General features: G+C 39.6%; 1 protein-coding gene across 1 annotated transcript in view; it reads right to left on the bottom strand.

The window, feature by feature from the left end:
- The window catches only part of BCAS3 (breast carcinoma amplified sequence 3), a gene marked incomplete at its 3' end in the record, with an annotated part of 101,478 nt that overhangs the window by 35,700 nt on the left and 40,262 nt on the right, over positions 1-25,516 (bottom strand). Inside the window, exons 7-11 of the mRNA XM_009870305.1 lie at positions 25,094-25,201; positions 22,183-22,259; positions 9,775-9,851; positions 8,420-8,503; positions 2,003-2,173 (exon numbers count right to left, since the gene is read on the bottom strand). Of these exons, the coding sequence (XP_009868607.1) occupies positions 2,003-2,173; positions 8,420-8,503; positions 9,775-9,851; positions 22,183-22,259; positions 25,094-25,201 (517 nt within the window). The remainder of the gene's footprint in view (positions 1-2,002; positions 2,174-8,419; positions 8,504-9,774; positions 9,852-22,182; positions 22,260-25,093; positions 25,202-25,516) is intronic.

Raw genomic sequence — 25,516 nt, 5'->3', positions numbered from 1 at the left:
GACAACGACACCAAATCAGAACCCGTCACCTCCAGCTGGGGCTGCGTGTGCCAAAACTTCCATTTCCCCCTGGCAATGGGAACACACCTGGAGCGATGGAGCCGGTGAGCACACAGGACACTGCTCACTTGAGAAGGTTCTTCACTTGGGCAGTGCTGAATGACAGGCTTTATTTAGACTATGTACCCAGTGTATTTATTTTTAACCAACTTTCTTTTGGCTACATGCACATTTAAGTAAGAAAGGATCGTTAAAAAGTCTTCTGTACCACGAAAACCTAATAATGCAAAGGAACGATTATTTTATTTCTACTGGAAAAACATATAATGTTAATTCTGAAAGCGAGGCTCAACACCAAAAATAAATTGTTAACTTAATAGCATTTTAGAACTTCAGATCACAAAAAAATGAATGCAAGACATACAATTAGGATATCTAACTTAGAGCCTCCATCCCTAGAGATTCAAGACAAAAAAATATTTCACTAGAACTGATGGCTTATTTATGTTACAGCAGCAGTATTTGGACAAGGCAAGCGTTATCATTTTTACAACTACTATTCCACAGTGCCCTTTGGGCTTGATAGCTCCCTACTATTGTTAAGGTCATAGGACAAGTTCATAAAACCTCTAAATCATATCTAACAAGAATTAAAAACTGAAGATATATCTGCATTTTTTTTTTCCTTTAGGCCTCTGCAGAAGAATCAAAGCACAGACAGTGACTATCAGAAATAATGACTGCATATAAAAGACTTCATGACAAATTTATGAAGCAAAATTTTTCTTCCCTCTTTACCCTCCCTTGCAGTATATAACGAGCCAAAAGTCTTTTTTTTTCCCCAGGAAACAAAACCAAAGCTCAGTGGCCAACAGACTTATTTTAAGACCTGACTCTAAGATCTCCAGTAAAATATATTCTTTATCCATTCTCTTCTTGTTTTGTTTTTGCTTTTTAATTTTTCAAGAAAAGGCCTGTAATGTTATAGGAACAATCCCCTTTCAATGTAACGTCACTTGGCTAAGTATTTCCAAATTAAATCTCAGGAACAACCACAGCTCAAACAGTATACTCAGTTTATTGTTTGTTTGGGTTTTTTTCAAGCAAAACATTTTTATTTTCCTCTCAGGTAAGAGAAGAAAATAAAGTGACCACTGATTTGTCTTTAATACCTTACTAACTTACCTGCAAGAAGCATCATAAATATAGGGGGGAAACAAGAAAAAAGGAATTCTTTCGTTTGTTTTTAAAATCAATAAATGTGAACATTAGGAAAACATTTTTACAAAGTAGTTACAGAATAATAAAATGTATGGGAGTCCTGCGTAAACCGATTCCACGATGTAAAAATTAAATGATTGAGAGAAAAAAAACACAAAAGCCATGGCTATCGTTCTCTGTCAGAAAGACAGTACAAAACACCCATTTAAAGTTTGCAGGGCAGTGGTATGGAAAGTTTATCAAATGACTTTGCCTGGTGCCCTGTGCTGTATTTTATTAGCGAAACTGTGCATATGGCTCACAAACCAGCATCACGCTTGACTACATTTGGAGTTTTGAAACTGATGTAAAATGGTAAGTTATTATACTTAATATCCAACTTCACTCACCATCTTTTTTAAGCTGGAATTCAACAACTCACCGTATTTCCAGACAATCACATTTTCCAGCCACGTTATATATTAATAAATATAATCAGACTACATATACATTTCAACTGATCAGCATAAATCAATGTCAATTATGACCAAGTGTTAGGGAGACAAAATGTGACACTTCACACTTGATGTTGTCAAAGCGTCACATAAATATGCTCCAAGGACAATATATATTTTGGCTGAATTTCAGTCCCAAAAAGGACCTTATCACAGCTGCGTGCGCCCGTGAAAGTTTTTTGACCTAGCAAAGAGCTCATCTATATTTTTCATTTTCAAATGCATAAAATACGCTCAGATTTCCATGAAAATGACCGCATGTTCTGTTTCTGCGCAAGCTGCATTACCTGCCCTTCTGCAACTGTCTCGGTGTCAATGATAGTGATGATTCCAGGCACCAGAGGACTTCGACGAATGTTGCTATGAGCTAAAATTTCTTCTTCGGTTGCTCCCGAGGGCAGCGTCCCCGTCAGCTGCGTAACAACTTTCCCAACCATCGTAAGTCCAGTCTTTATTGTCTATAAAAAGAAAAGAGAACCAATAAATAACGTTTAGGGCTCTTTTGTAGATCTATCTTGAACTTGTCTTCAGCACAGTTAATGTAACTAGACTGCGGGCACCAGAAGAACAGAAAACAAAAGGTTTTGTAAGCGATACGTGAGGTGCAAAGGGCTGTGTGCGACAGAAGTATCTCAAAAAAAAATATAGCGTCCTATCAGTTTGAAGCATTCACCTTTATTTTGGAATGAAATGCTTCCAAAGCATTCTTGAAAAAAGAAATATTTGAACGCTGTTTAAATGTAAGTTTTTTCTTTCTCTAACTTTGTTCATTTACTTATTCCAAGAGACACAGAGCACGGATAATTAAAACAACCAAATGCCGAAGCTAAGACGGGTGCGTGTGGAGAGCAGCGGTACACAGGGAAATCCTTAGAGCCCCTAAAGGTCAATGCTGAAAGAGTTGTGTCTGCGCACAAGCGTGAGAGACGAAGAATTTGGCCTTCGCTAGGTGTAACAGACACATTCACTTGTTTCTCAGCAATTCTGCCTTCCGCAGCATTGGGGGAATAAGGGACTCAAACCCAGTAAAATTAAAAATGCCACCCTCGAGGTCCTAGATGGGACAACTCTGTACAAAGCAGGGGCCTCTCCCATCACAAATAATGCACCTTCCACAGCCCGCGTGTTTTCCAGACGTGGGTTTGAAAACATACGTTGCACCAGTTTTCATCCGCTAAAAATGCTTAAGATTGCTTTATGTTGGTTTATTTGGAGAAAGAAGGAGACTGCACACAGTAGGAGAGACAGAGGGACTGAAAGAAAAGCAACCCACACTACAACTTTAAATATTTTCTCCTTGAATCAAGGACTGTGTCTTGCTTGCCTGCAGAGAAGTGCACAGATTTATTATGCAATATAAATAAGAAATAGCAGAAGAGATCAGAACGGAACGACACTATAACAAGCCAATTCTTAACTAAAAAGACAAGCTAAGCTGCCTGCTAAATTGAAAAGGAAAAAAACCGTACAGATCGCAGGCTGAAACCAAGAAGCAGCCACAAATCAATTGCAACTGCTTTGTTTAGTGCTAAAATCTCAAACTGCAGTGATTAGAAAACACATTAGTGTTCATCAATTAGCAGCCAAACGTTTGTTTTAATAATTCATAGGAAATGACTTACACAAAGTCTGTTAGTGTGTTGTCAGGAAAACCTCTGCAGGGCCAACAGAATTAGGCGCCACACGGTATTGATGGCAATATCCAGCCAGGAAGCCTGATTAACCTCTGAGATGCCTCAGCTGATGGACTTACCCCATTAATGCTAATGGAGATACTACCACTTAAAATCGAGCCACGGCTTTATCATAGGAATGTCTTTGGGGTTTAAAGTCTTTAGTAATATCCTGCCATTTGTTCCCGATTATTTCTTTTTATGCTCTCGCGCAGCAAGCGAGGAATAAAGCATATCTGAACAGTGGCAAAATCAGAGGGCTGAAAAACCTAGCATAAAGCAGATACCGACGGCCGAGGAACAGACCTAAAATAGAGCCAGCGCGCTCGCAAGAGCGCATTTCAACAGATACTTTCCCTGTAAAAACTGACAAGGTACTTTTCTGGCCAAGAGTTAAAATTGTGCAAAATGCACTCGCAGTTTATACAGCAGGAAAGAGAAATCGTTATATGGTGAAATACCTATCTCCAGTTAAAAGAACAAGAACTGACTTATTTTCAAAAATATCTTTAATACTATACCTAGAGAAATTGGATGACAAAGTGCCAAATATGAATTTATAGCTCTCTAGGAAAAATTAAAAAAAAGAAACAAGCCCACCCTTGCTTATCTAGCAAAACGATTACCGTCATGTTAGAGCAGACGGTGACTGCAGGGCGACTGAGAAGTAAGAGGTGTACAAAGACGTGGCCGAGGCCATTAGCTCCGAACTATCAGTGCAAAACCATTACGGCACTTACTTCCCTGTGCTCTGTGTATATTTGCAAAAACTCCTCTGGTAATCTTTAACCTTTCCCATGCCATATCAGCTGTCCCCTCCATCCATTAGAGCTAATGACCTTGCTCTCACATAAGCTGTTAGTACTCATTAAGAAGTTATCAGGTAACAAGAGAAAACAGATGCAGCCTTTGCTAAATCACTTTACCACTATAGGATTAAAAGATATGGAGAAAAAAAATCAACTAAAGAAGTTATGAGGTGAGAAGAACTTGGTTTATAATTCAAGGCGAGACATTGGACAGACCAAATACATATTAAATGAAATAGGGTAAAGTTTGCACCGTCCCAGCTCCTTTGTCGTTGATGGGAACCTGCCAGCACATACTCAGTGAAATTTTCTTACAAATAAAATTAAAATACTTGATCCAGTTCCTTTTGTAAGCGAAGAGGCACATTGTGCAAACACACAAATGATTTGTACGCTCACGTGTACCCTATCTACTTAAAAAAAAGAATGTTCATATTCAGCTATAAAGACATACATTTAATTAAAATGAATGCAGGCACTTATACCTCATTTAATTGAAAAAATAAGTACAACATCAATTAGATGAGAAAATTAAAATGCATCATTCGGTGCCCGTTAGGCTGTTTTGTTCCAACAAAGGTCTTGCATCCTTTTAGTGACAAAACAACGTATTGTTCCTGTTTCTCATAACAAACACATTTTACATGATTTATTTGTTTACAAATGAGAGATCTATAGAAAGGAGAAAGATACCAGAAAGATGAGTCTTAGTAATCAACAGCATGAAAGCCTCGTGGTTAGTTTGAACAAAACGAGCAATTATATCCAATCAGTTGCAGATTCAAGTTCAAAGCACGTGTTGGTTGAACGCTCGTGCTTTGCAAAGATGTTTCCCTTTCCGGCTCTTGTTGCATCCTCTGGAAAGAGGGAGGACAGGGAAGAAACCTATTTGGAAATTCAGCCTGAAGAGCAGGTCGAGTCCAAGCGTTAGGGATACACAAGGCTCGGGAAGGTGTCCGCAGCGTGAGCTGAACCGTGTCTCACTCGAGGACACAGGCAAAACCGCAAGTGTGGAGATACAAGAATGTCTCCTCCTAAATCCCCCTCCTTGCTGCACCCAAAATGGATAAACACGAATAATCATAACAAGTGATTTCACATTTGCGTGCCTATCTCAAACCAAGCACCTGAATCTTCTCCCATCACTAACCCTGTGAAGTAATAACGGGGTTTATGCTGAAAGATATTCTACTACACTTGTTCAAGGGGAGTGAAAAGCATCTTTATCCTGTGAGGAAGACCATTTTCATTTTTAAAAACACATCAATTTCTATCTCTGCTGAACATTAACCTAAACTGAAATCTTGACACATCTTCTATTTCCAGAAATTTCCTGCTTGGCTAAATTACAGAAATTATCAAAGCTTTTTAGAACATGACCAGACAGTCACCAAACAAATGTGGGAAAATTAAAATAAAGAGATTGGAGCTAGGATAAAAGCATCTGCTTTTCCAACGACAGCAGAAAGCAACGTTCTTGCAAGACGCATCTAAGGAGAATCAGAAAAAGGTTCAACATTCAAAATAAAATCCTTCTGAGAAATTGTAAAATCAGATGGGAAGATGACATAAAGGAATTCTTCATAACGTTACCAGAATAACAAGAATTTTGGCACCAGTGTTTTTACCAAACTCCAGCATGACCACGGTTTTGACCTCAGTATTCTCAATTAACAGAAGGGGAGCTTCAGACTCCTAAGTTATTTGATTAAGGGGGAAATTTATTTGCTGCATCGAGGATAGTAGAGAGCCGTCCGTCACACTAAGGACAAACCCACCGTTCACCACCAGGCCATTCAAAAACACTTCTCAGAGTGAACACTCCTGAAGTAAATATTCTGTACTGCCACTGAGACCTTCTAGGGAGGACCTGAAAGGCAATTCTCAAAAGCGACCCTGTTGCAAACACTCTTCGCTCCCCGCTATAGCTTTCTCCTTTACATAAAGGTTCTTTAACTTCCTTCAATAAGAAATTGGAACCCAAACAGAGAAAAGGCTGTAACTCAAGACAATCTGACAAAACCGGAACTTTTATGGAACCCTTCTGAACCCAAAAGCAGTAGTGCAGGGAACAGCAAAGGACATCCCCTTTCAAAAAAGCTAATACCTCTGCTGATCAGAGCAAATGGATTAAAAACCATTGCAGGCTGATAGACAGAACAGCAGTAGAGGTTTATAAATTAAGACTTAATTAAGCAAGGAGTAAAGTTTAAGGTAAAGTAACGAGATGGACAAAGAGCAACAGATATTTGGAGCATATATTTGCCAACACAAAAAGTCAGCAAAAAAGACAGTAAGCCAAGATTCAGTGGAATCGGTAATAAATTAAACATTTCAGATTGTGTTGTGCACTCAGACGTGAATAACAACTTGATACAGTAAGGCTGAGATACACTCAAGAGCCAAATTGTGCAAATACTTACAACTATATTAGCATCAATCTTGCCTATTACAGCAACATCTAACAGGCAGCAGTGGGCAAAAGCAATGTGCAACGCAAAATACAAAGTAGTACAGAGATTGTGCCCTTGTGATTACCCAGCTTCCTAACTTGCACTCTTACTTCACCCCTGTGCAGAGGCTAGCAATCCATTCTGTCCTATGACTATAAATGCATTTTATCTCCAGTATCTATTCACATGTATTCACCTTACTGCGGGAATTTCTGCATTACAATCCTTGGCTCGTGTTACTCAGCAGGTAAGGTCATCACCTTAGTCCTTACTGCCTGTAAGATCTAGTTATCCATGGTCTTGAGGAGGTAAAGGCTATAAAAGATGTCTTCCTTTTTTAGAATTTATTTTTTTTGTCTCTCAAAAGAAAGTTAAACAGAATAGTGCTCAGTCTTCAATGCCTCCTGGAATGCTTTGACAATCATTATACAGTTTATGCTCTTCTTCAGTCTTGAGTGGGCTGGGCATTGGCAGCACAGTGATCTGTTTGTAAGATTTTGCCACATTTGATCAAAACTGTGGCAGATCACGCTAAACCAGTTGGTTTTTCAAACTTATCTGTGCTATAAAAAAACCCATATGTTGATGACACTGAGATTGAAGGAATACAAGATTTTCCCTCCCCTTTTTTCTTCTTTTTTTCTGATGCTTAACGTATGCAGAGATCCATACGTCAATTCAAGTTCTCCTCAACAAAGTGAAAAAGTGGGCTTTTTCTCCTCCCTCAGCCGAGGCTGTGTCTGAAGCTACACCGATGGGATAGGTTTGTTTTTATGGTTTTTCACATGAGATGGCATGCCCTGTGTCTCTCGTTGTGGGTTCTTGTAACTGTTGTTTTCTTCAGTGACACCGAGCTTTCTGTTCTGCGCTGTCATTTAATTCCTATTATTAGGTTTGTTTTGTTGTGCATATCAGAAATGAAAAGGCTAGCGGTTACAATGAAAGCCTGTAATCAGCACAAAGCTTGCCAGACAACGCCAAAACTCACTTTGTGTCTCTGTGTGTGCGAGAAAAAGGAATTACTTGGCAAAAATGTTGCAGGCAAGTCCTCAAGGAAAGGAGTGGGGCGTGGAGGGGAGGGAGAAATAGTACAACAGTTCTCCATACTCCTTGGCTCATTTAAGATATTTCTAAGCCATGGTCATCTTTTGCTAGTACAGAACCTCAGCCATTTCTCTGGAAACAAGAGGGATATTATAATGTCATCTGAACTACGAAAAGTAGGCAATGGAACCTATACGTAAACAGTCATTAATAAACGTTAACCTTCAAAGAAAGCTGCCAGGTAATTAATTAGCTCCAGTACTGAGCTGTCATCCTTCAGAGAGATTAAAACACATAATGCTGGTGTGACTGAGTCCAAAAAGCATCAAGCACTTGTAAAGTCGGTTTTCCTGATGCTAAAAGACTAATAACTCACAACGCTGACACCTAATCACGTGAACTTGTAACATTGTGAACAGCCATTGCACGAATCCATCTCGGTGTGACTTTTCAATAGCAGCGGTCCCTAATATGACCAGCTGCTTGGAATAAACAAAACTTCACAAGAGCACCTCAGGAGGACAGGAATATTTTGTGAAAAACAGTGGCTACGCCAAGATCATCAGGATTGGGCCCATACGCTGGGTGCTAAGGCCAGCACGGTCCTCGGGGTTTTTTCCTCTTTCGTGAAGGGTGGGAGGCGATGCCACACGGCACAATTCAGCAGGGAAACCTAATAATTATCCGCGACGCTAACCTCCCCCGGCAGCAGACGATGTACTCACTTTGGCAGCACTAATGACTGTGGCAGTGTAAGACTGAATGTTGTCTCCGCAGGCTCCACCACGGGATTGATGGCATCGGATCAGCTACAACAAGACAGACAGCAAGCAAGTAACTACTATTAAACTACACAAACCCATAAGCCATTACCATAGCTCTTATTTGTCATGTACAGTGGTGTGTTTTTTCCTACAAATAGCAAAAAGCCCTGCTGAGACACTTAACCCCTTTTTATAATCTTCTGGGTGCCACCCAGACTGTCGCGTACTCAGCTCCAGTTTTCAATTACAAGATGAGTAGTCACTAAGAATTCATAAACTTTGAGATGGTGGGATTTTTGGTCTGGCAGCAATACCACAAATAAATTTAAATAAATATAATCAAAAGCTTTAGCCATGTATATGTAACATTAAAGATCAGACATTCTAAGAATCTGAGTGTGGCTTTCCCCTCCTTTTTATGACTAGCAAGCAAAGAAATGACAAAAGAGCTACTTGAAACTTTATGTTCAATAAAGGAGCATACATTAGGTTTACTCTATATCGCCTTCCTGCAAAATTAACACATTGAAGCAAGACTCTTCTACCCACCAACAACCTACAAAAGCAGTTTTTGCCTTTGAATCCTGACCAACAACAGAATCTGGGCTTCTGGCTAAATAAAACGGCAACAAACCTACAGATTTTGGTTACTTGTACACAGAACACGTTGCCTGTTAAATTGTTTTAGCTAAAAGAAAACTGAAAATCACTGTAAGCTGTATTTGTTTTGACAGGCTTTCCTTTCCTGCTTAAATTTAAGTATCTAAATAAAAATAGCTGAACTGGGGAGAAAGGGGAAGTCCACAGTGAATGTATCTGGGAACACACAAGCCATTTAAAGTCTTTTGGTGATAGAATTCTTTCTCTGATCAGGGGCTCATATTTTTGGCAGCAGTACTTTCTTAAATCCCAGGCTGCCTGGTTAAGTTTTACAAAACCACATAGGCATGGCTTTAAAGGAAAGGCAAGCCTGAATTTGGAGAGAAATCAGTTGTGCTTGAGAAGGTGTAACAAATACAGTCCTAAAGTCTGCCCCTCTGGTAACTTCTGGTTCAGCTCCAGAAACAGCTATTCCAGTCACAGGTGGAAGGGAGAAAAAACATCTGCTTTGAAATGAAAATAAGGCATTAGAAACTGAGTTTGAGGTTTTAAAACAGTTAAAGCACAGTCACTTCTCTGGCCTAGGCTTGGGTAAAAAAGTGATAATTTCTTTTTCGCGTAACGTTTTTCTGAGATGACTTATTTTTTATGCCCTATACAGACAAACGCTAGAACGGAATCTAGAATCAAAAGGAAGTATTTTTTGAATTCCTTACCTTATTTTCTGCATAAGCAAGCCAACGGCTTCCAAGAGCAATAGGATTCATGTTTGGCCCCGGACAAGGATAGCAGCCTGAAAAGTTTTAAAAGACAACATGATGAAATATCTTAATGAGTTCTTACAAAGAATTTTATTTATTGCCAAGAAAACAAAAAGTCTAAACAAAAACCTTTCAATTGCTAGTATCACTCAGTAAACGCTTGCATTTTTGTTCCTAAAGATAAGGCTGTGGTTAGATGAGCTATTTTGAACAGTTAATTATGTGTAAATACTCGTTTCTCCTGATGTTTGCGCTTTTTTAATGCCATTTTGATGCAGTGGGGTGAGGGGAATATTTAAGTTTGACTGGACTGTTTCTGCATCTTCGCATTTTAATTAATTTTACTTGATTGACATCTCTCTATTGGTCAACAGTTTCAGTTCACTTTCAGCTCGTCTAGATTTTTGTGGTATGAAAGGGTGCACTGTGCTTTTGGTTTTGTTTTTAGTAATTCTATATACCAGCCTTTAGCCACTCAAAATACTTTTGCACACACTTCACACAGGGAGGGAATTCGTAATTCCTTTAAAACCAGTGGCCAAGTTTTCATTGTTCACCTGCTTTTCCTTACCTTTACATTCTCATTAAGACCAGAGATATACACATGCATAGAGACGAACATAAAATAGAGAATTATTCCCGAGGATTCAAAGGGGAAAACACCTGTAACAAAAAGCCACTGGAAGTAGCTGTGAACACAGCATGGCAAGGCTTAAAATAAGGCCCGTGATAAGTGTAATTTAATATATCTAGTGTGAGTTAAACAAGAACAAAAACACCCTCCAAAAGCAACTACCAAGAACAGCACACTATTAGCTATAACAATTAAAAATATAGAATTTTAAATTATTTAAAACAATTAGATAATGCTTAAACATAGAAGAAAAGCTTACGGAATCTAGAATTAAAAGTAGCAGGGTGACCCTCCTCTGAATTGCTAGTCCTGCCCTGTTTCCCCTCCTATGTTTTTCATCGGTTTAGATGAAGCTCTTTGGGGGAGACGGCTCCTCTTCCTACGCCGGCATGTAACCCTCGCCTGGATTTAGCACTCAAATCCTATCTGAACCTTTGCACTCCAGCCCCGACTCTTGTCGCCCATGCGCCGTGATTCTGCTTCAGTGGGATCTTTTGTTGAGGTAAGAGTCAGTAAATTCAGCTGCTGAGGTGACACGGATGAAGTCACAAAACTTTTTATTGATTAGGACCCTGATAACAAGATTTAACCTTCAGTGTTCAAATTTAAAGCAATGAACTAGGACCATCAGCCAGGTACGTAGCGCCATTTACTAGATCTAAATCCACTCTAGTACACTAAAATATAAATACAGAAAATAAATATTGGGTAAGGGGGAAGAGAATGGAGAGAAGGAGGGATTACCCAGTAAATGGTTAATCTCTGTTTTCACCAGTTCTTAGGCCAATACAGACAATTTAGTAATTCATATTCACTCAGTAGTTGGCCAAGAAACAAACCGTTTAAAACCCCTAGACATGTGCAGCTCATTTAAAGGAGCCCTGGCCTGCTGATCTTCTATCCCAGAGGGAAGGAGCACGGCGATCAAGTCATTTATTGCAGAAAATCCTACACTGCATTTTCAGAAGTAACATATATATACATATACATATTTATTTATTTATTTTTATTTATTTATTTAAAAAAAGGACACAGCTAGCTAAGCTGCTGTTTCCCCAAAACCTCACGTCAGACTTTTGACACTGATCTGCCAACCACAGTGAGAAAAAGCAAATCTATCTGGTGCCTTTTGCAAATACCGGGCCCTTTTCAAACAGGCCCCAAGTTAATCTGGAACGTTCAGTGGGGACAACTGAGAAGTTTGATGGCATTATTTTCAACGCTTTCAAAATGGTGAGAAAGGTTCGTGGGAGGGCATTAACTATAGCACGTAGGTTTAAATGGCCATTTGACAGCACTTAAAGACACATTTGACTGCAATTTTGTTGGGCATGTGTAGAAGCAGCTGCTCTACTGTCCATGTGAAAATAAACAGCCTTTTATTTCAGTTTCTAGAGCAGAGCACTGAGGGTATTGCAAAATTCAAAAGATCGTAGCAAGCTATTTCAAAGGTCATAAAGCAATGGAAGGAGAAAAGCAGCAGTTCATCCAATCAAATCCATCTCAGGCCAGGAAAGCAAAACCAAGTGAATATTTTGTAAGGTCTTATCACTGCCTTGATCTCAGGAAGGAAAACGAAATCTGAAGAGATGATGCCACAATTGTTATTGCATTCCAGGAGTGCATAAAATGTGGGTAGCCAGAGCCTCTTAAGGAACAAAGCAAGCAAAAAAAAAAAAAAACAAAACACAACGAAAAAGGAGTTGTAAATACAGCCCTAGGTTGTAAATACAGACGTGTTCTTCCGATGACATTATAGATCAGGACCAGTAAGGTTTTAATTCTGACTTCTGTTTTGGCAATTCTTATCTGGGTCAGTAAAGATATTCAGGTCCCCAAACTTTATTTATTTTCCTTCTCTTTGATGTAGAAAATATAGGATATTAAAAGCTGTCAGATGAGAGCCTTCATCATATAAATCTCTACAGTGCCTTTAGAATCGGTCGCTTGCATTTCTCAAGCTCTGCCAGCACCTCGCAACATCCTCGCAGCGGAAGAGAACCGGAGCGTCAGCCCAGAGACGCCCTGCGACGACAAAGCCCAAGCAGCTCTCCAGCTCACTACAAAGAGAAACGTCGGGCTTGGAAAAGGGAGCTGTTCTCAATTACTTCGGTGAACTGAAGTAAACGGAGAACTGCACAAAGCAGTATTCTTCCGTTTTTTTTAAACACACGATAAACAAGATGCCGAGAAAAACTGCGCCTGCCGTCGCCAAGCCCGCTGTAGGTGGTTTGTTCCACTGACCGGACTCGGTCAATCAGACACAGCTCCGCACTCACATCAGCCAGTTCTAATAATAACCTCCACAGAGGTCAACAATTCAACTCGGTACTAAACTCGACTCTCCGATACGAAAAACAGAGTGAAAAAAAAAAAAAAAAAGCTATTTCCTCCCTTTCTTTTCTTTGCAAGTCTCTGCATTTTGAAAACTTGCAGCAGCACAAGGATAAACAAAGGGTTATACTTTATGGGAAGGAAAAGCAAATTGTTTTTCTGCTTTCCAAAAAAACAGCTGGAGTCAGCAGAACATCATCTACCAGGCAAATGAAAAGACAGACACAGCGTGACCTACCAAGCTCGGCCATCCAATCGTTACCAGCCTAACTCTCTTAAAGATTAACTTCTATTTCTATTAAACTTCAAAACAACTGAGGACAAATCCATTCTAAGCAACAACAGCAGCAACGTTAGCATGTTTACAATAGGAATGAACATAATGAGAATGCAGAACTAGCTGTCAAGAAGACCAAAGTTTCCAAGTTTTAATGACAGTATGGAGAGGTCATCCAAGAAAAGATCACTCGGGGAAAGTCCTTCCAGAAGTACAGCAAAGCAAGCAAGTACTAAAAAACATCTGATCTTAGACTAAGCTTTAATGGGCCTATCACCCACAAAAACGTAGGTGAAAACCTACTGGCAATTATTTAGAATGTTTTTAAGCACACAGCTACTCTCTCCCTCTGTGCTTTGTAGTGACACACAGAGGAAACGCCCAGCTTCAAAGCTGTGAGAAGTAGAAAAATACTATTTTGATAGTCTGAACCGAAGCACGAGTTTTTTCCGCTAACTTAGTTAAGTTCCTACACCCAAGAACGCCAACTGGTGCTGGCCTGGGCAACGCTGATGAACAAGAAAGACTCCAGGCTCCTTCCAAACTGGCCCTGGCTAACAGCTGAGGATTTCACAGGCAGCACCCTGGTACCTCACATTCTTGGGTTTCCCACTGCCAAGGCCTAAGAGTTACCTACACTGAAATGGTACTGCAGGTAAATTCATTAGTAATACGATTGCTTGCTTTCTTCCCATCTTTTTTCTTAACAGATGCATAGTTTGCGACTATTTGGATTCAAAGATGGCTTTAGGCTAGTTGTTGTGTTGACATTATATCTGGTTACACTGAGAACACAGGAATCCTAGAAGTTACTGACCGCTCTCCAAAGAGCTATGCTCATGTCTGCTTCGTCAGTGAGCAAAGAGAAGGCAGGTTTATTTTACACTCTTTTACAATTACTTTTATGAAAATCTCTACCATCCTTCAGAGATTCATATCGAAGTGCCCATAATAAACCAAATCACCTCCTTGACTCATCTCTGAAGTTTCACACAAATACCCACTACTCTGACTTGGGACCTTTCCCTTGGTCTATGCTCCTACAGAGAACTAAGACTCCAGTCCTCCTCTTAAACTGTTTTCAGAAAGCTCATCCTCCAGCTTCAGTAATGGCAGCACGAATGCTCAGACAGCAGCCAAGAAGAGAAAACCAACACATTCCTTCCCTCCCACTTAGCTTTTAAACAAACAGTGCATTGGGAAAATACTGTTAAGAGGAACAGAGCCATTAAAAGTCATGTCTGCTCTAACAGAGATAAAGCCAATAAATCACAAAACATGCCACTTTTCAAACTTGAACCACTTCTAGTGGGGCAGCTCTTCATCAAGCTCCACAGCTTCTTCATGAGAAAAAAAAGCTTTTAGAAAAAAAAACATATATACATGTATAAGTGTGTATATATATATAAACCCAAAAGCCCAGTATGGGATGGAGAACTGGGGGCTAAACACTGCAAGGATTCCCAAGCTCCATAAAAATTTGGTAGTCTGCTACTTCACATCCAAGCACATCATTTCTGGAATCCCACAGGCAGTTCAAAGTCTGCAGGCACCTAAACTTTCAGGAAGGACCAGAGCTGCGTGTGTTATCTGCGATACTGCCCCACGTCCTCTTGCTCTCTCTGGACGAGCTCTCTCCGGGGGCTCTTCTCATTCACCAACCGTAGATGATGGCTTGAAGGGAAGCCAAATTTATACCAAATATAACACATACCAACAAGACCCGTTTTTCAAAAAAATACGTGCTGCAGGTGGAGGACCAGTATTTTAATAACAATTTTCCCACAGAATTGAGCACTATCATACTTACTTAAGGCTGTGTTTTGTTTTTGTTTTTTTTTTTTGCTTGGTCCTTCTTCAGAAACAGCCTGAACAGCTCCATTAATGAAGAGCTGAAGAGGATCTTATCATGGTCTTATTATTCAGACCGATCTGCACACCAGAAGGCAACGTTTCTCTCTGGAAAAATCTGATGCTTGCAGTCAGAACCTGCCTAAGCTAAATCTAGAACTTATTTTCAGTTTACCCACTGAGGGACTCATAAGTGAACACAGCTCCTTACCCAGAGCACAGGGATGTGCCCTTCTCAGACCTGACCAAAACACCCTGTAAAATGCCATGCCGTAAGCAGCTGCAAATTAACGTGCGAATGAATAAAGCTGAGGGAACGAAAAAGCCCCATCAGAAGCATCCAGAACAACACAGCTTTTCCTCAAACACACCCCGACGTGCTTATCAGAAGACACTCCCAGTTGTTTTTTAATTTCACAGCATACTGTAAGAACCCTCACCCTCTACGCTTACTTTTATAGTCATGGGAAAAAAAAAAAAAATCTGTCTATGATACTTCCCAGACTTTCATCCTCTCTATCTTGACTTTGTTTTTACATTTTAATGAAAACCATTTCAGTGAGTTCTCTGCTGTCTTTTTCTTTCTCCCTCTCTCCCCGTCAATTTATACAGAAAAACTTCCTTTTTCTGCAATTTTCACTGTTTTTTCCCCTCAGTTCTCTCTGATTCCCTCTGCACTGACACATACTCATCTTTTTTTGGTATATATTTTAAGAATTATCTTCATAATTAATGTTTGGGTTTTGGGTTTTTTAATGGATATTCTGCACCTGGTATCTGTGACATATCTGTATATAGAATCACTAATACATACCAGTGTTGTCCAGTTTTATTTCAAGTTACTTTCTGTTTATGCAGATGTACCTATGGTAGAATTATTATAAAATCTTCTTACAACTCTGTCTCTAATCCCAAACCATGGAAGAAATTGCATCTCTTTTGAGTAGGATGAATATAACACTGGGATGGGATAGTCAGCAAACGCAAGGAGCGCCGGGCAAGGCAGAGACCTCCAAGGCTAACCTACACCCTGAGGCAAAACAAAGCGAAACCTTACTGAGAAAGCAGATTACTGGATAAACAAAGATTTTTCTGTTTCAGTGCATAGAAAGGATCGTTAAAGATGACATATTCCATTTTAAGGGTACACTGGTTTTAAACACAGTCTTCAGAGCAAACTCCAGAACGTGTAACTCTCTTCAGCCAAAATTATTTGTCTTTACTCATTCACAGGATTTGCCAGACATCACTTTAAAAATCCGTGAAGCAGTGGTATTGTGTGTTCTTAAATAAATAGCTACAATAACCCACTAGATCTATACTGCTTTTCAGTCACTGGATGTAGCTTAGAATCAATGAGGTGGGTGTTTTCTCAGTCTTACGCAGCACTCTACAGTACCAAAATTCCAAAACTACATTCCTAAGTCTCACAGTCCAAAGCAGCCAGAAAACAGATCCATGACAGAAAGCACCGAAAGGGAATATACAATAAATAATGGGTAGAGTGATGCTGTTGTTGCAAAAACATTGTTTATTCCAAGGAAAACAAATCATATAAGTTGTTTTAGCTAATATTTTTTGTTTGGTTCAGTGTCAGGGTTTTTTTTTTTTAGTGTCACCAAGCAAACTAAATTTATTTGTTTATAAACTGTATAAAGTAATATTGTTTATAAATTCCTCTGGGTTCCTTCTAGATGAAAGGCCCTATGTAAATGTTATTACTCTCACACTGTCACATACTTTCCAAAACTCTTCTATTGTTCTTGTACTTCCTTCTGTTTAAGTATCACCCATAAAAAGTGAGCAAAAGAGCAAACCAGCAGGATGCACCCTACTGCGAAATCATGCTTGCCATCCAGGGCCTTTTTTTAAAAAAAATAAAGATAAAAATCACAATGGCATTATCATTACCAGAAAACTTAAAAAATCATCTAGAAGTGAAAAATAAAAGCTACAAATGCTATGTATACTGTCATCACCCACCTTTGCGGGGCAGTATTCACAACACATGTCATGTTACCAAGAGCCTCAGCCCTGCAATGAGTCACATTTTGTGCCACCCTGGATCAGAAGAACAGAATTCACACAAGCTTGGGGAAGGACCACGGTTTTTTTATTATTATTATTATTATCCGTATTATTATTTCTATTTCTGTTGTTATTATCAGTACTATTCTTATTACTACAGAGACCTCCATTCCCTGTCAATATCATCGTGGCTCTTTTAACTATTTTATTATTGCTCTATAGGTCTAAAACCAGTATCAGAGCTCTTATTAAAAAAATAAAATAAAAAAAATCTGTGGTCTTTAATGTTCATTAGGGTTGGCTGTTTAATTTAGCAGAAGCTTGACTGATTTCAGGACAAACTACGTTTTAATCTTAGGTTTACTTTCTTCTGTTCAGACTTGGGCAGTGATTGATAATGTTGCTGTAGCTGTTGTTTCTGTGCAGGACACTGTGAGTAAGAAGGCTTTGTTCTGGCCTTTAACATTAAGGATTTGGGTGCTTTAGATAAAAATAACTCACACAGAAACAAACAGCACTTCCCGTTCGACGCAGAATTTTTAAAACTGTCACACCCAGGAGATAAGATAGATACCCATCTTGGGGCCCAATGCCTGCCTTTTTTTTTTTTTTCTGTTGTATCTTACACTTTCCTGCGATACAGCAAAACACCCTGTAAGCAACCAAGGCACACGCTTCCATAAACCTACCCCGGTGCCCTAAAGACTTTTTCAGAAAGTATTTCAGCATTATCCTGTAACGGTGACACATTGATTCCCACATTCTGGAAGAAAGCACTTTTAAGTAACGCCAGTAAGATGTAAAAGCAAGGTCAAACCACCATTTCCCAGGGAAGGCAGTTACAAATTCCATGAAAGAGGGTGTGTTCACATATATGTATATATGTGTGTGTGTATAAAAGTAAAAAACTGCTTATATACACCTGACAGGAATGCACTTGGCTTCCCTACTGAAGAAAATGCTGTGAATCAGGAGCTCAGTTCCCACCTGCCTTGAAGACTTTGGATCTAAACTGAAGAGTCTCCCTCCAGAGAGGGAGGAATCCGATGAATCACGGTGCCGTGGGGGCCAGCCGGGAGAAACGTCACTCGCCAGTCAGGGCTCCAAAGAGAAATGCACATTCTCCCACACATTAAACCTCTTCCTAAGACATCCAGCAAAGCAAAGAGATCAAACCGCTCTCTGCATGCCCATCAGGGACAAGAATTCTATCAAAGCGAACAGAAATGTACAAAACGGCCGAGAGGATTTCCAGATCAGACCTGTGACAAACTGAAACCACCGTATTCCTGCTCACACCCAGGTGTCAGTGAAAATAGGAATATCACGTCCAAATTGCAGATTAGAGTAACAAACAGCATCTGGGTGTGGGTTTTTTCTATTTATTTGGAGAGGTGCAGGTAAGGTGCATTTAACATCCACTGACTAATTTTGGCCTTGTGGGTAGGCAAGTCTTTTGAGACTTTCTATACAATAAAGTACTCTGACTAAAATCTGGAAAATTACCTCTTAAGGCTCTAGCTGTAAGGCATCGATAGAAATGTGGTGCCAGCTAATGGCTGCAATAACTGTCTTCATCCCTAGAGAGTAATGGATGGAGAATATATCAATACGAGGAGTGGAAGGGCCAGAGGAACTGAGCAGGCACTCGTTACCAGACACAAAGATGATGCCACATGCATGATGTTATCTGTGATAATCTTTACTTAGGGCCCAGGGGGTGGGAAGGATATTCTTTACAGAGAAGAAAGTACCCATCAGACCATACTCATAATCATCAATGTTCCACTAAGTAAGCATTTTTGGAGAAGGGTTGAGGGAGCACTGATGTAATAGAAATCAATGAAATTCAGCTTTTCTGCATCTATTGTTTAGAGCAAAGTAGGAGGAGGGAAAAAAACCCCAAACATCGCATTCCTTTCTGATCGTTCAGTCATATGCAGTCTTCAGAAAAAGGCTCTGAAGGAAATTTTAACTGAACCGCGATTAAGTCCTTCATTATTTAAAAACCTATTTAAAACCTCACACCTTAACATTCACAACTACCAGAGGGAAAACGTTCTTATTATAAGCATCAACTGAATTTTCTTTTTTAGTTTGGCCATGCGAGCACTCAAACCAGTGCAGGATGTGAAATTCCTGCTCGGCTCCATCTTCCCCTCGACACAAACCTCTTCTTAATCAAATGAAACCAGCTCCAAGCACAAGCATGACAGAGGACAGAGGGTCCCGTGACAGGTACTGCCAGGAGCTCTTTGCAGACTGATGCTGTGCCTTTCCTCAGAGACATTTAAAACCAAGAATATCACACAGGGTAGATTATAAGATGTGCTGGTAAACTTTCCACAATGTCCAAAGTACGTTTGCCCTTCAAGTTTAAGCACCTGTCTTAAATTCACACACCAAGACTGGGGCACCTGAGGTTTTGTTACACAAGGCACAAACAAAACGTGCTGGCTCTCTGCCGTTCAAGTCAAATCAGCACATTTCCAGCTATTCACATGCGGGGCGGGGGGAAACAAAAATCAGTATTATGTCAAATTTGCTTAAGAAAAATGAGGAAATGCAGGAGTTAAACATTCCAACAGCAGCACGAACTTGACCATGTTCTACATCCTGAATATTTTATGGTATATTTATTACAACAATACATTCAACCACAAAAACAAAAACAGAAAGACAAATACTACTCATGTGCAATACAGCTGCATTAGCATTTCTGAGGAAGGCCGACCTTTAGAACCCTTGACACTGTTTTTAATTGTATATTCTGAAATTAATTTTTATGTTTAAATAGTCAACAAAGTGGATGAGAACTTCTGCTTAATTATGTTTACTTCTTCACTGTCTCAGTAAAGTTCTAAGGCTTTCATGCCACTTAGCTAATATAGATGGAAGACGTGATCTCTGTATCATCGCCTCCCCCCCAAAAATATTTGCTTTTTCTATATGGTGGTTTACACAGTAACAGAAGTGTGATTCTCATTTCATATTTTGGACGTTTTATGCCACTGCTTCTGACCAAAAGCAGTCAGATAACATAGATGAGAATCTTCTTCATGATGAAAAGTTCCCCAGGCAGGCAGTGCCATTTCTCTTGCCAGTGCCCAGTTGATCGAGCTGGGGCACCCACTGACTGTCTTGCCAAGCAGGGATGACCCCAGCATGGAAACAAAGGGGCCTGCAACACCTTCTGCTGAGCTTCCTATTCAGAGATTTCTACTTTTCCAATTTAAAATGACACTTCCCTTTCTGGGGAGAAAACAAAAAAAAAAAGCAGCCTCCCCTCCAAAAAAAAGGCAGCCAAAGAGCCCCGTTGCTGGTCAGTTGGCCGACTACCAAAAAAATCAATGCAGCTAACTAGGTAGCTCATTTACACTGAATTTCAAACACATCAGAGCAACTTAAGCCTTTAAAGATATACTCTTAGGTTGAAGAGATTTCAGCACATACGAAATCTGAAAGCTTAGACAAAAGCTTTACTGCAGCCTTCAACATGCCAGAGCCTAACACCCGCCTGATAACATCAGCTATTAAGTGAAACAACTAAGCTTCAAAATCCTCAGGACAACTGTTCACCAGCACAGGTCTCCGTCTTCAGCCAAGCTTTGGAACTTCAGAACTAGAACAAAGTATGAGAACATCTTGAGTTTCTCACAGTAAAAAAGATAAAACAAAACACAGCACAGCTGAAGGAGTACACTGTGAATAGTGATATTTCAGGAGCTTGGATTTTGAAATAATTTGGCAAATGTCTCCAAAAGCTTTATTTCATTCTCTTTAAACACCACCACTGTTCCACAAAAAGCATGGTCAGGAATAGGATGGCCCCGCTCCTCAAAACCTGCTTCAGTGGAGTTATTTGTAGAATCAAATGGCAATATATTTTTTTAAAAAAACAACAAACATGAGCTGATATTACAAAAGCACAAGAATTGCCAGAACATATACTTAACTGAGAGGGTTTTTTTTCACTTTTGTCCTAAAATAAAGCAAGGCTTGCACCCTAATTCTCTTTGGTGGAATAAAAAGGAGTGAGGAATAGGACACAGCCAAGTCCTTACAGATTCCCAGGGTCTGACATCCATGCACAGGAAGAACCTGACACCTATTGGCAACTCCAGTACTACTGCAGAAAGCTGCTCTTCTTCAAACTCTTCCAAGAAACGGCTTCTCCTAATCAGATTTTTATTTAAATACACAGATAATACAAAAGAGTAATTTTTGCACTTGTGCAAAAATTGTGCACACTTTTGCAATTGTGACTGAAAACACACGCAGAAATTTTCAGATTCTCCTTTTGAACAACAAAACTCTGACTCTTCCAAAGTAAACTGGGATCCCTCAGTAATCTACAGTTTTTAAGAGGCTATTCCAATTGATGAACAGTAGCACTAGCCACTAATGCTGGGAAAAAACAATTTATTTATTTTTTTAGGGTGAATGCTGCCTTGGTGTTTAACATGACAGGAGCAGGTAAAAGACACCCTAATCCCAACCACAGCCCAGGGCAGCAGAGCACAAGCTGCGGAGCACACACGCTTTTTCTCCACTAAAATATCAATTAATTGAGTTACAGATGTCAAAGGGGCAGACGGACACTTCCAGCAGAGGAACAGCTTTTGGAGAGCACCCTACCCACGGCGATCTGCCACCTCTTGTCGAGAGGCAAGTCATGGGGTACAGAGGGGTAAAGGTGGGTCTGAGAGAACAGCTTCTTCGGCCTCAGCATAGATGTGAAAGCAGCTGCAGGCAAATACCTGCCTACAGTTTTCCTACTAGAACAATTCACTGACCTGCCTGAGCTCTGGGCCTGCTAAAGGAGGGGAATATTTAAAAAAATAAAGAAAAAAAATGAGGGCCTAAGGAAAAATAAAAAAGAAAAGTGGGCAGATCACTGCTGATGTGTTTTCAAACCACCACGAACACCTGAAAATTTTGCACATATTTGTTCAATCAGAAGAATTTTTCATCTGCCTATGGACGTCAGTGTAAGTGCTCTTTGCAACAGTGAGAAATTAGTTACAGCAATAATAAATGTGCAAAACAGCCAAAGATTCGCAGAGTAACATTTTGGTGCATTTCTTGAAGCAATGGATTTCCTGAAACTCCAAATGAAGCGTCACGGAGACCTGCTCTGAGGGTTTAGAAATTTTAAACAAACAAACAAACAAACAAGGTCTGTTTTATCTCACTCCACCACTAGAGCAAACAAATCAAACGCAATTATTATACGTACTGGTAACGAAGAATTTTTTGGTGAAAGTACAGCTGTCAAAGGCGGCGATTTTCTCCTGCAGGACTACAACAAGTATCCTGAAAACACAGAAACGGAACATGTACTTTAAACATTAAATGCATTGGTTTAAAGATTCAATATCTAAATGTAATTATTTCCAAAGCATCAATATAAATTCTACAGTGATAAATTGCCAGATTACCAACTCATGGCAGTTATTGAGGAGTCTCTCTCGTCCTGACCACATAACCTTCACTTCAGGAAGTACACAGATCTGATACGGACCAACACAGCGTATTTATGATATACCTCCCGCAGTAAAAGCTCCATTAAAAAGAAAGAATGGAATTGCAAGGATCCTGAATTACTTTCAGTGACTCAAATAACAATCAAATCAACAGTCGGTAGAACACAAGCTAAATTTGAAATGATCCTATTGCCCATCTCACTGCAAATTTATTAAACAATCTCACTTGCTAAAAGCAGGTTGGTGGGGTTTTTTCGTGTCAAGAACGTCAGACAGAAGCAGAATTTGTGTCAATTAGCAAAGTTACAGGTGTTTACAGCTCTATGGTTATGAATTTACTTGTACACATACACGCTTTTATTGTAAAATATCTGTTCATTATTCGCAACAAAGAACACGTGATGACCATCCATGAACCCCTGCGCCGCCCGAACAAAGAGCGGCCAAAACCACAAACATGGAAACACCTTGAAGTTCCTAACTAGGCTACATCTCCTACATTGGTGACTTCCCAAATCCAACTCCCAAACCAAGAAAACCACCTGGGAAGCTGTCAAATAAACAGATCAAACCTTCCAGCTGCCTGGAACATTTAGCAATCTCACCTAATTAAGAATCTGATTGTTCTCTCATTAGCAAGACTATAAGACAATATTCTTTTAATTAGCTGACAATATGGAGCGTTATTAAATGCTGTTCTAATAGTTTCAAATGTAAAATTACGACACGGCAAAAAGCCAATTGCATCTCTCAACGACTAAAACACACACCTAATGCTTTATCTGAAAAGTATGACTGCATATTACAGTATAGAATAATAATCTTTAAAAAGATGACAAATCACATCAGTCTCAACATACATCCTTGGGGAAAGGGTGATGCTTGTCTCCCATCAGTGGGAAAACCAGCCATTAATTTTATTATTGTGAAAAACACACTTTCCCACACAGTTCTGGTTTAAAAATCTCAATTTTTAAGAGTTTTAAATGCTGCATATATAAATTAGTATTAGTTTTCGACAAAGCAGTAGTTTCAGTTAAATGACATACGGTTAAATTGTTTAAACCGCAGGAGAGAAAAGGTATCAATTCTTCCCCAAGGCCTGAAAGAAAGTTTACCAGTGAATAATGAAAGACTTCGAATGTACGTGCAAGTGTAATGCACACAGAGGAAACTTATGTATATTTGATTGCAGTTTTTCCCAATCCTGTAGATTTTAGTTTTCTACTCTTTGAAGATGCACTGTCTTTCTGCATAAACGAAACCTACCAGACAGATGATTCCAGAGTATAAATACATAAATAATAAACAGGTTTCCTTTCTTCTGCAAGAAGAAGTTTTATCTGAAGTTCAAATTTTGGACTCCATTAGTCCGTCCTATGCTTAACGCACCATTAGGGCTGCACTTGGCCACGTTTAATGCATTTTCAACCTGAAATAGTGAGCTTTCCTAGGATAATAACAGAAATCTGATACATTCCAGAAAAGCAGCTACCCTGGATACAGCCACACAGCTTTGAAGTAGCTTTTTTACTTTTACCACTTCGGAAAAGAAACATTAGCACCTGGAAAGACTTTTTAGTCGGGAGAAACTTTGAACGATGATTTGCCTTCCGACTGTTTTTACAATCGGATTTTTCTTCTGCTCGGAGGCCAGGCTGGAAAGATTTACAATCATCACACTGTACACGAGGGAACTTTAAATTTTTCAAGGGACAGTTGCACAGATAAGTACTGAACTCCTGGTAGCTTTTAAAGGAACAGCGACCTATTCATGGCACGTCCCTCTCATCGACTCAACCACTTCGGTGCAACTGGGTTTTGATATAACTATCATTCCCGCATCCTGCAAGAAGCAGATTGACAGGGCTAACAAAAACTGCCATCCTTTGCTTCTCTAAAACATCCGCACCACCAAAATATTCTCCCCGTTATTAGATTAGCTGTGGTGGTAAAGGTAGCAGTAGCACTGCTTTTCGGTAACTTCTACCTGACCTAAGGTAGTCCTCAATGTTTAGATTTAGATGGTACAATGACAGATAAATTTTGTATAATAAAACCTCTGTGGCTTCTAGGATTTGGTTTTTCATGGGGGTTTTTTGTATTTTTTTCTCCCCATCCAAACGCCACTCTGTGTCACTCAACCTTCTAAGCCATTTTCTCTCAGAAATTAGGTGCCATTACCCCAGCTAAGAGATGTGGCTTTATTATTTGACTCACAGGAATGTTATTTTCTGTAAACCACCGACTGCACACCAGGAATTTTCTGCATGTGCAGGAAGACAGTACACGACACAACAGAACACAAAGAAGGGAGACATAAACTCTTTAGTGCTCTACGGTGTTTAAACTCCCAATAATCCCATTTCTCCATCTGTAGGTGGATGACAGAGGATTCCAACGATTCCTGCTCACCCTCATCACAACTGAAAGAAGCTTAAACGATTTCAGCTGCAAAATGGTTTGAGCTTCTTAAATGAAAGCCACTGGAGAAGTATATAGTAGTATTCAAAGTGAAATATTACTTGAGAAATGGAGACCAAAGCTATGCTTACAGGAAAGTCAAAATAATAAAGTCAGGGTGCGCATACACCAGATAATTGCATTCACTGCTGAAATTTTACACGTCCTCACACAGCAAGAATGCATCGGAACCATCCTTACCTTTTATTGCAATGCAGATCGTAAATAGGAGTTTTGAACTGTATGGACTTGACCATCTCTCCTGTTCGCAAAGAATAAAGGTCCACACAGCAGTAAGGTGGGCTTGTGCTGAAACAAAGAAAAATACTTTAACGGGAAGAAGGATATTTTTGTTAGTTGTTTCAGGCTCCCTATGTGATTTAGCATGCTAAATGAAAAACCCAGCAATTCAGGCAGAATGCTGGAGAACAAAGGGTCAATTTAAGCCTTCTACATGAAGGCAAGGAATGATTAAAATTGAATTACGATATCCGCAACAGTCAAGAACCTCTATTGTGCAACTAATTATCAAGCACTTACTTTCCTTTGTCATAAATGAGACTTCACCAGCAAAATAGAAGTTATTTGATAGGCATGAAGTTTTAGACTATATTCTAGCTATTT

This window comes from Apaloderma vittatum, unplaced genomic scaffold, assembly GCF_000703405.1.
Source record: "Apaloderma vittatum isolate BGI_N311 unplaced genomic scaffold, ASM70340v1 scaffold4625, whole genome shotgun sequence".
NCBI classification, from domain to species: domain Eukaryota; kingdom Metazoa; phylum Chordata; class Aves; order Trogoniformes; family Trogonidae; genus Apaloderma; species Apaloderma vittatum.
The sequence above is the reverse complement of the archived record's forward strand: the minus strand, read 5'-3'. Positions and strand labels throughout refer to the sequence as shown.